Source organism: Oncorhynchus mykiss, chromosome 24 (genome assembly GCF_013265735.2).
Source record: "Oncorhynchus mykiss isolate Arlee chromosome 24, USDA_OmykA_1.1, whole genome shotgun sequence".
NCBI lineage: Eukaryota > Metazoa > Chordata > Actinopteri > Salmoniformes > Salmonidae > Oncorhynchus > Oncorhynchus mykiss.
In genome coordinates, this window is record NC_048588.1 from 6638184 (window position 1) to 6650328 (window position 12145).

Sequence of the window (12145 nt, forward strand, 5' to 3'; positions counted from 1 at the left end):
GGCATTGATCAAATAGACGGGCAGGCAGGCAAGTTCCCATTCAGTTGTCAAAACGTGGGTTAGGACAAGCATGCATTGGCAGCCAAGCTGCAGAAGGACGAGCAGTCTGCTGTTCGCCGTTGTTTATCAGTGCAATTTTGACGGCTAACTAGCTGAAAAAGTCTGAGAAGGTTTATCTAAAGATCCCTTGTTAGATTGTTTGCTCATCTCGCTCTGGCTAGCATTAGTTGTTGATCGTGTTGTTGTTGATGTGCATAAGAGATTGAGGGATAGATCGCCTACCTTTTCATGGTTATCTGATGAATGGGGCTTTGAAGATCCGAAATGTAATATGCTATTAACATATTTGCAGAAATCCATTCAGGTGTATTTTGTGGCTTTTGGTGAATGTGTTAATGTGATCTAATGTCACGCTGTTGCTACTGCCTGTAAACACACAATTCAGTTCAAAATGGCAGGCCGTGTGGCAAATGGCTTATTTGCATATAGGCCTACTGTAGCTATGATTGGCTGTGGCGCACTGGTCTGCGTAGACTTCGGTCCAGAACAAGACAGAGGTTTTTTTTGGGGAGGGGGGGGTTATTTACTGCAGTGTCTATTAAATGTCCAAACGCACGACCGCTCTCCCAGTCTATATTGCTATAGAAATTTCACAAATGCCATACTAGACGTCATTCCCAGACATTCTATGCATTTATGAAACCGCTGAAATGACCATATCTAAGTGCTCGTGTGTCAGAAAATGTTAAAAAAATATATATATATATTCTTCATGGGGGTGTATATGAACAGATTTTAATAAGACTTCATGTTGCTAAAAGTTCCACTTTAACTATATTAAGAAAGCAGTGAATTTGATATGGATTGTGATCTAAAATAGGATCTTAATTACATTATTTGGATCAGTATATTCACATATACTCTAATGTACAGTACATGAACATATGCATGTGTGTTGCACACCAACTTTGCTCAGATTCGTGGCTGGCTCTGACCCCAAACCTGGGCCCTCAATCATGCATTAAGTGACCTCATGAGGCCTGCCATCTAACAAGTGCTGATGAGGGCAAAAATAGCCTGTCCTTGTGGGGCTGAGGTGGGGCCACGTCCGTCCAACCGAGAGGAGCCTCAGTGTGCTGCTGAGCCGGGCTGATGGGCTGCTCCACCAGGACATGTTCACTCACAGACCCTAACACGCTGTGACAACATGGAGCGGTTAAGAGAGAGAGAGAGAGGACTGAGAGGAAGACCTTCTCCTTCCAGTTCCAACGGAAACAGGGCTGATGCTGTGTTCAGGCTTTTAGCCTTGGAAGTACCATTCAGCCTTAAGTAATACAACACCACTGTCCACTTAGCCCCCTCAAGGCTTTCATTAACAGGAGAATCCTGAGCTGGTAGAGGATTTGAAGTCACTAGGGAATGGCAGCGTGTTTTGAGGCTGGGCTGGGAAGCCCATGTCAAACACTAGCCAACCAGAGGAGGCGATGGATGACACGTTCAGAAATGTTGGCGACCACAATCTTATCGGATTGTTTGTACAGACATCTCCTCTCACAGTGGATTACAATAACTCAGAACCCTGGTGTGCTACTGGGAAGGAAAGTTGCTCTTTTCTCACGCATATTTAATAAAAGGGGATTAGTAATGAATTGTTCTAGTATCCATGGCAACTGCTGACCTCCATCCTCCATCTTGGTCCCATTCCCAGTCCAAGCCTTGCAGACAGACATTAAATTGTGGCTACACATTTATTAATTTAAAAAAATGACAATACAAAATATACACATACAAACAGCATACAGACGCACACAAACATCAATGACATCACACCTGCCCAGACCCACCTGCTCACACCCCCATCCCCAGCACCCGCATCACTCTCCACCACATGGCCTCAAACTGCACCATTTTGTTTCTCTCCACGCCCACGTACTTTCAACATTCAGATAATAAATAAAGCATTTGAACTTTCCATTGTGTTAACGATTGAGGATTGGTTAATTTCCCGTTTTTAAGTATACGTTTAGGCTATACATTTAAAATGCTGGACATATCACATACACACACATACAAATACAAAATGAACACCAGACGTTAGTGTCGCTTCCACAAACGCCTGATCTAAACCTGATCTAATATTCCTCTCCACACATACTGTAAAGCAGCAGATGGATAAAAGTGTAATTCATAAACATAAAACACTCTCCTTCAAAGGACCTCTCCCGCCCAACTACACACACGCATGGAAGCACGCTTCACACACACATCCATACACAGTGGCAAATGCGTCCTTCCTTCCTAAGAGATTTAACCCAACATTAACGGGTGCACATCCTTGTCAAACAACAAATATATTGTAGTGCCTCTCTCCGCCGGCTTTCCTACGAATGGGATCGATACTTGGCGGAGGAAGTGACCTTTTCCTGAGCCAGCTGATGCATCTGAAGGTTAAAAACGGCATTAAACTATTTTCTGCTGGCCATCGGTCCTCCTGAGACAAGGCTGGAGAGGGAGGGAGGGGGGGGTGGAGGGTTGTTGGACAGGTTGCACTGCTCTGTTTTCTTTTTTCATACCTTACAGCGATTTTCCCTGATGTAGCTTTTAATTTAGGAGACGAACGGTCCACTCTGCTTGCGCTAGGCCCGGTTGTATGGATTAGCCGGCGCTGTGTGCTGTTCCAATGAGAACCGTTATTAGATACAGGATGCTGGTTAATGAAATAGACTGGGCTTGGTGGTGTTGCGGAGGTTGGGCTGAAACGGCGCAGCCACTTAAAGCAATCACTTACAGTGATGTCATTACAATGAAAGAGAACCTCTGCGTCACCACAGAGCGAGGGAGCATTTTAAGAGTTGAGGTTTATGGCTCACTAAAGCTTTTGAGAGATTAGGCCAAAGAAAGATAGTTTACTGCGTAGCATCTTCATGGTCGCTTAAATGTTAATTTTCTGAACCGTTAAGAATATAAATGTTACTGTTTCTGACCCACAAGAGAAAGATCTAACTTTCAATCCCTAAAGAACTAAATCCCTAAAACACAATTCCTTGTAATTGAACACCCAACCTCAGTTACAATACCAGTCAAAAGTTACTCATTCGCAGGGTTTTGTTGATTTTTACTATTTTATACATTATAGAATAATAGTGAAGACATCAAAACTATGAAATAATACATATGGAATCCTGTAGTAACTAAAGAAGTGTTAAACAAATTGAAATATGAGATTCTTCAAAGTAGCCACCCTTTGCCTTGATGACAGCTTTGCACACTATTGGCATTCTCTCAACAGGCTTCATGAGGTAGTCACCTGGAATGCATTTCAATTAACAGGTGAGCCAATCAGTTGAGTTGGGACAAGGTAGGGGTGATATACAGAGGTTAGCCCTATTTGGTAAAATACCAAGTCCATATTATGGCAAGAACAGCTCAAATAAGCAATGAGAAACGACAGTCCATCATTACTGACATGAAGGTCAGTCAATGTGGAAAATGTCAAGAACTTATAAAGTTTCTTCAAGTGCAGTTGCAAAAACCATCAAGCACAATGATGAAACTGGCTCTCATGAGGATTGCCACAGGAAAGGAAGACCCAGCGTTACCTCTGCTGCAGAGGACAGGTTCACTAGAGTTAACTGCACCTCAGATTGCAGCCCAAATAAATGCTTCACAGAGTTCAAGTAACAATCACATCTTAACATCAACTGCAGAGCAAAGGAAAAGCAGCCAACAAGTGCTCAGCATATGTGGGAACTCCTTCAAGATTTTTGGAAAAGCATTCCTCATGAAGCTAGTTGAGAGAAAGCCAAGAGTTTTCAAAGCTGTCATCAAGGTAAAGGGTGGCTGCTTTGCAGAATATTAAATATAAAATATATTTTGATTTGTTTAACACTTTTTTGGTTACTAAATTATTCCATATGTGTTATTTCATAGTATTGATGTCTTCACTATTATTCTACAATGTAGAAAATAGTAAAAATAAAGGAAAACCCTTGAATGAGTAGGTGGAACAACACACATTTGAGAGAAATTCCTTATTCCAAATTTCCACTCACTCACATCTAACTCGAAGTTAACCTGACTCCCGAATTCCAATACATTTTTAGGCTACTTTCTGTGTGGCCAGGGCAATAACAGGAAGTAGGAAGCAGGTGTTCCTGCATGGGGTGAAAGGTCACAGGAAACTGCGGTTGGCCAGAGGAAATCTGGAGGGCGGATTCTGAAAACATTTGAGACCAAAGGCAGTGGGGCACAGCTCAAAGTTGACACAACTCACTGTCATTGTGTTATTGTAGACGTCACAGTCTTGCCATAGTGGGCAGTTGTTGCCTTGCAATGCCAGATCAGATCAACGTTAGCTAGCACAACAATGCTATTTAGCATTTCAGCTAAATTAGTCATGTATTAGCCTAGGTATCAGTTTTAGTACTGAATGTTGCTCCATGTTAAGTGAGATTCAGTGTCAGTGGGTGTGGTGTGGATGCTTTTTGTGCCTGCCTGTCTGTCTGTCCTGAGTGAAAGATTTGGATTTGATTGAGTTAGGTGTTTGCTGCCTGGGCTCCTACTTGTCCCGTCTCCATTTGGCTGGTGGAGATTAGCGGCTGTAGCTTATAGAGAGCCAGGCTGGCAGCTGTTGCTTAACATGACTTCACATCTTATCTTACATCTCTCACTCACTCTGCTCCCTGGGGAAACCAATAATGAGACACATGCCACGACAGCTGTGCTCGTGACAACAACCAGGACAAAAGAATAACCACAGACACACACACAACCAAAATAGGCTCTGAAAGCGCATGCGTTTTGCCTTTGAGTTGAGTATGGAGTATGGAAGTCCATTCATCAGAAGACCTCCCTTCTCACTTGTTGTTTTGGTTACAACCGTTGTCTGAGCAATGTCGACCATGCTCTGCAGAGTCTAGAGTAGGGTATGGACCATTGGAGTTTGGAGAATAGCTTACGTTACTAATAGCCCAGCAACCAACAGGCTACACTGTCTGTCTCTGTGTATCTCAAACACAGAATCATTCCAAACAACACTCTCAAACTCATTATTATTAACAGTTAAAGAGAGGCACAGGAATCATTTCTGTCTAAAATAACTGCCCTTTATCTGATGCCATAGGAGCTGTTCCTTTTTCCGGCTTCTCCATCAATCCATCGTTCACTCAAAAGCTTAAAGCAAAGAATCACCCATTTTGAATGTTCTATCAATTCCCGGGGTCATTTCATGTTTTCATGGTACATCTGAGCTTATTGCCATTCAAGCAGGCAGAAATACAGCTGGTATGTCAACTTTTGCATCGAGATGCACAAAAACCACATACCATTCAAAATGAGTGAATCTTTACTTTAAATACTGGTTTGTGTATAAGAGTGCATTAGTTTCGATATACAGTTGAAGTCGTAAGTTTACATACACCTTAGCCAAATACATTTAAACTCAGTTTTTCACAATTCCTGACATTTAATCCTACTAAATATTCCCTCTTTTAGGTCAGATAGGATCACCACTTTATTTTAAGAATGTGAAATGTCAGAATAATTGTAACGGTATTCGTCGTCTGAAGATGAGGAATCATCGGACCAAAGCGCAGCGTGGTAAGTGTTCATGCTTCCTTTATTAAAACTGAACACTATAACAAAATAACAAAGGGAATAACCGAAACAGTCCTAAAAAGGTGGAAAACATTAAACAGAAATGAACTACCCACAAAAACCCTGTGGGAAAAAGCTACCCAAGTATGGTTCCCAATCACAGACAACGATAGACAGCTGTCCCTGATTGAGAACCATCCCCGGCCAAAACAAAGAAATACAAAAACATCACATTCCCAGTGGGTCAGAAGTTTACATACACTCAATTAGTATTTGGCAGCATTGCATTTAAATTGTTTAACTTGGGTCAAATGTTTCGGGTAGCCATCCACAAGCTTCCCACAATAACTTGGCTGAATTTTGGCACATTCCTCCAGACAGAGCTGGTGCAGCTGAGTCAGGTTTGTGGTCCTCCTTGCTCGCACCCGCTTTTTCAGTTCTGCCCACAAATGTTCAATTGGATTGAGGTCAAGGCTTTGTGATGGCCACTCCAATACCTTGACTTTGTTGTCCTTAAGCCATTTTGCAGCAAAGTTGGAAGTATGCTAGGGGTCATCGCCCATTTGGAAGACCCATTTGCGACCAAGCTTTAACTTCCTGACTGATGTCTTGAGATGTTGCTTCAATATATCCACAGAATTTTCCTCCCTCATGATGCCATCTAGTTTGTGAAGTGCACCAGTCCCTCCTGCAGCAAAGCACCCACAACATGATGATGCCACCCCTGTGCTTCACGGTTGGGATGGTGTTCTTTGGGCCTGCAAGCCTCCCCCTTTTTCCTCCAAACATAACCATGGTCATTATGGCCAAACAGTTCTATTTTTTTTCATCAGACCAGAGGACATTTCTCCAAAAAGTGCGATCTTTGTCTCCATGTGCAGTTGCAAACAGTAGTCTGGCTTTTTTATGGCGGTTTTGGAGCAGTGGCTTCTTCCTTGCTGAGTGGCCTTTCAGGTTATGTCGATATAGGACTTCTTTTACTGTGGATATAGATACTTTTGTACCTGTTTCCTCCTTTGCTGTTGTTCTGGGATTGATTTCAAAAGTACGTTCATCGCTACGAGACAGAACACATCTCCTTCCTGAGTGGTATGACAGCTGCGTGGTCCCATGGTGTTTATACTTGTGTACTATTGTTTATACAGATGAACGTCGTACCTTCAGGCATTTGGAAACTGCTCCCAAGGATGAACCAGACTTGTGGAGATCTACAATTTTTTTCTGAGTTCTTGGCTGATTTCTTTTGATTTTCCCATGATGTCAAGCAAAAAGGCACTGAGTTTGAAGGTAGACCTTGAAATACATCCACATGTACAACTCCAATTGACTCAAATTATGTCAATTAGCCGATCAGAAGCTTCTAAAGCCATGACACAATTTTCTGGAATTTTCCAAGCTGTTTAAAGGCACAGTCAAATTAGTGTATGTAAACTTCTGACCCACTAGAATTGTGATACAGTGAATTATAAGTGAAATTATCTGTCTGTAAACAATTGTTGGAAAAATGACTTGTGTCATGCACAAAGTAGATGTCCTAACCGACTTGCCAAAACTATAGTTTGTTAACAAGAAATATGTGGAGTGGTTGAACAAAGAGTTTTAATGACTCCAACATAAGTGTTTGTAAACTTCCGACCTCAACTGTATACTATATGTGTTTGTTCCTAGGATACGTGTGTGAGTGCATGTGTGTGCCCGTATAATGTGCGTGTAAGTGTATATTATGCATAAATTCCTGACTATTCCAGAACCGCAGTGTTCACTCTGCAGTAACTTTTTCCCAGTGGAGTATTCTTTGCCTAGCAGACGTGTGTAACTTGTCTGATAAATCCTATAATTATACACATTAATAATCAGGCTGGCCTCGCGGCAGAAGGAGCAGGAGCCGCCATCGGCAGGCCCGCGTATTGTGTTCCACAAATAAATTTAGGTTATGGCCTGCCATCACTGAGTCTGCTCAGTAAGCACGAAAGGGACAATGCCGCGAGGGATTAGCACAGCACAGATACCAGAAAATAACTAAAGTTCTGAATTATGAATACCCAACATGTGCTCTTTGTCCTAAGAGGTAATTGAATTAACGGGACGATAAATAGAATGTTGGGGTCAATGTTGCAGCTGAAAACAATGCAGGTCCTCCCCGAACAATCAATGGGGTGTAATCATCAAGTGACCATAAGTGATAATCACTTAAAGAGATTGGGAGGGGGAATCAATGGCGTGGCTAACTGAGCCTGTTCTGTGTTGGTATGAACTGGTGGACTCTGAAAGGCCAAACAATAGAGTTATACATGACAAAATACAGTGACAATTTGTCTTGTCATTTTCATTCGATAGTGCTGCCATGGTTGATTTTAAAGGAAGTGGAAGGGGAGAGAGGGTGATGGAAGGAGCAAATCATCTGGATAGAATGCCGCAGCACAAATGAGCTGAAAGTCTCAGCCCTGATGTGGGACAATGTGGATTTTGGAGGATGGCCTTTTTCACTTCTAACACCTCATCTATGTGTTTTAGCTGGACAACACTTATGAGCCACACTTCCTTTGCGGTGCTGGTGGAGCTTCCTTCCAGACCCTGGTCTGTGTGATAGCTGGTGACAGGTTGAGGGTAGTGAGGCTAGCCATCCATTGTTAATGTCACATGTGTGGGTTTAAGGGGGCCTATCTGGAAGAGCAAGAAACCCCACACCCCAGACGCCATATCCTGTCTGGGTGGATTATATCACAGCCGGAGGATGTCTCTTTCTGTCTGTTTACATGGAAGCTGGGAACACTCCCTCGAGCCTCGTGCAGACACAAAATCAGAGCTTGGCCACAAACTTACACTGAAAACATTTATTAGATTGGCCGTTCTTCGAAAGACAAATAATCATGACTTCCACCCCTTGTTGTGAGATGGTAGCAGCCAACACATAGACAATGGGGTGAGGCTATATACAAACTAATGACTGGGATTAGAATCATCCATTTTGGTATGACTAGCTCAGGGGTCAACATTTTGGCTCAACTACCGCAATGACGCTCCTCCATAACGGTTCGGTCCAGGATTGTCAGTTTGCTAAATCATATTCAAACCTACCTACCCCAACACACATCTACAACCACACACTCACGTGCACACGCACACAGGCACTTTCATTGCCTCAGTTGGGATAAAATAGGTACAAAAACACGTGGAAAAATCCCTTTTACATTCACTATACACTCTCAGGTTGAACTCTCATTTTGTCCAGGGAGAGAATGTAGTCTCAGTCTCAACACTAGAGGGTCTTGAGAGAAAAGAAGCAGGGGTTGGGATCATGGTAATGGGCTTCACCTGTTTGATGCGGTCAGGGTTGACGGTGGTCTGTGGCTGCATTACGCTGACCGGTTCGGATTTCTGGGTGCTCTGCGGCATCTCCCGCACCTTCTCAGCGATGAAGTTATGGACTCCATTCAGAGCTTCCACTGTCCCCTGGATCAGACACACCCGCTCTGTCGTGCCTGGAGAACAGACGGAAACACATACAGAACATGACTTACTAACTTAAGGCTTTTGGTTCCTATAAAGAGCACTGGTTGTTGACAAATACATAGAGAACATATGCAACTTTAATTAATGGTAATGTACTCTCATTACCAATCAAGCATCTCGAGAGAATGTCATTTTATGGGGATGTGTAAGGCCTAATAAAACATTAAAAAAACACACAACACACAATACTGTATTATTGACTGTATGTTTGTTTTACTCCATGTGTAACTCTGTGTCGTTGTATGTGTCGAACTGCTTTGCTTTATCTTGGCCAGGTCGCAATTGTAAATGAGAACTTGTTCTCAACTTGCCTACCTGGTTAAATAAAGGTGAAATAAAATAAATAAATACAAATCAGTATGTGTATTTCTTTAATGTCCAGTGACTCCCTCTTTTCCCAGATTTCAAAAGTTTCACTTCTGGTCTTTCCCAAGATGGCGGTCAACATAGGAATTGGTTAATAATATTTGCCATCCAATAAAATACAACCGTGTACGTTCTAACTACAGCCTCTTCTAATTGGTTCCTCTTAGCAGACAGTATCTATGCAGTGACTCAATGTAGTTTGTTTCTATGAGCATTAAATGTAGCTATTGTGCAGATTGTTTGCCGTTTCCTGACTTTCACATCTCCCATCTGTGAAAGTCATATCAGTAACGCCTGGTCAAATTCCATCAGTAACGTCATACAGAGTCAGCAGGATGAATACAGCCTGGTCCCAGATCTGTTTTGTACTGTTTTGCCAACTCCTATTGTCATTGTCATGTCACATTGACCATATAGGAGTTGGGTATACATCACAAACAGACATGGGACTAGGCTAGGAATGTCAGGTCATTTGAAATGTACACAGTGGTGATATACCTAATGAAGCCTGTTAGGCAGCATGATTGCTACCGAGTAATTAACATCACCCCAGGTCAAACTGTGCTTACAGAAATACAGCAGATTAAGGAAGCTATATGCACTGGTCCTCTATATATATTTAGGGGGTGATGTTAATTAGTCCCATATCTGTTAGTGATGTATACCCAACTCATATATATATACTAGGAGTCCGTCTGCTACATTCATCCTCAACCATTTGGTATCACTATTGCATGTCTACAACCATGATTAGCAGGGAGAAAAAAATGTTTAAAATGTCCACATGGCCACATCTGTTCAGTGTTACACTGTACTGTGATCCCACGACAGGATGAAGTTGTGAGCACAGCTGAAAAAACAGCCACACGGCTATGGAGTGTCTTGTTATCCGGAGCGTGGGCTACAGTACATGATGACTAGTGTGGGACAGGGAGTCTACTGAAAGACTCCGTATTGGAACTAATTCGATAGTAACACGAGTCATTGACTGGTCTGACATTGGAGTCTCCCTCTGGAGGGGAATTGGACAATGAAAGGGTTTATTTACAATGTCGACCTCTGCATTACCAGCACTATACAGTAAGCACTTAATTTTTAAGTCCAGATTCTATCAGTCTGGCTACAGACCTTGGTTAATTATGTTCCTCTACTGCCGTTATCAGGTGCATTGGCGCCACGCATCCAAGACAAACACAACTTCTCTCTGTGTAAATATATCATCACCATTCTCTCTGAACATGAGTGTGTTTAGACCATGAAAGGAAAACAACCCGCCTAAAAGCCCTCATAATGTGGCAGAAACTAGGCCAGTCCCAAACCGAGCCGTCTCCCTCTCTCTCTCCCTTCCTACCTCTTTTTCTCCCTCCCTCTCTCTTCTGTTAGGGCCGGACTGAAATCTGTCCTTATCGCCTCCGACCAGTCGCAGCTTCCTGCTTCACGCTTTCCCTCCATTGTTTTCTTGGGCCAATGGGGTTGAGTTTGGCCCTGCGCAGTACCAGTTGTGGCGAGCTATTAATACAGGGACATTTAGGAATTTCAGACTATGGGTTGGGGTGAAGAGCATCTGTGAGTTTCTGACAACTGGTATCCCAGGGGTAATCTGGGCCCAAAAAAATCAGCCAGTGTATTATTAGGGCAGATATGGCCATTGTCTTGGCATGGGGATGTGGGTAAGGGGGGTGGGGAGGGGAGGGCAGACTGGTTAAGCAGCAGCAAAGGCCATCCTATCAAATTGTACCCTTTTTTGCAACACTTTTTCTGTATTTCAATTGTACACAGGAGGTCATTTCTATAGATAGACTGTCTGTCTGAGGTTTGATATTCAGCAGCACAGTTGAACATTACTAGTTAGATGAAGGCCTAGGAAAGCGATGACTATTGTAATGTAGCTAAAGGGGAAAAGTGTTTGTGTGTGTGTGTGTGTGTGTCTGTTGAAGCACCTTTGGCAGCAATTACAGCCTTGAGTCTTCTTGTATGTGTGTGAGTGTGTGTGGTGGGGGTGGGGTACATGGGGTAACCCTGCCCGAGAAGTGACACTGTTTGACAAAGCCTTTCTCTGTTATGTTGACATTTCCCACAGTGCTCACAGAGCATGCTCAGTTGGCAGTCCCATCACCACTGCTCTGACACCACTGCTCTACCTGGTTACTGCTATAGTCAGTTACTATGGTAGGGAATCCCCTTGTTTCATCCCAATCAAAAGCACAAAAGACCGCTTCCTCTTGGGGCTAGGGGGCAGAATTTTCATTTTTGGATAAATAGCCTGCCCAATTTTAACTTCCTGCTACTCATGCCAAGAATATAAGATATGCATATTGTTCATAAATTTGGATAGAAAACACTCTGAAGTTTCTAAAACTGTTTGTATCATGTCTGTGTGTATAACATAACTTATGTAGCAGGCAAAACCCAGAGGACTAACTGTTCAGATTTTTTTTCTCTCTCTCTGTTCCCTGAGTTGTCATTGCCCAGGGATATTTCAGTTCCTACCGCTTCCACTGGATGTCACCAGTCTTTGGAATTTGGTTGAGGTTATTCCTTTGTGCAATGAAGAAGTAGGCCAACTAGGAACTGGGTACACTGTTGAGAGTTGCGCAAGACGTAAAAGGTATCGCTGGTTTGTTTTCATTCCGGTATTGAACACAGAAAGACCCGTCTACAATTTGATCGA

The 12145-nt window shown here is 42.8% G+C and overlaps 1 protein-coding gene across 2 annotated transcripts in view; it reads right to left on the reverse strand.

Annotated features, from left to right (window-relative positions):
• Positions 1–12145, reverse strand: part of LOC110503601 (RNA-binding protein Nova-1) — a 63293-nt gene that overhangs the window by 14639 nt on the left and 36509 nt on the right. For both annotated transcript variants that reach the window (XM_036961329.1, XM_036961330.1), the window contains one exon: positions 8911–9077. In XM_036961329.1, the coding sequence (XP_036817224.1) occupies positions 8911–9077 (167 nt within the window). The remainder of the gene's footprint in view (positions 1–8910; positions 9078–12145) is intronic.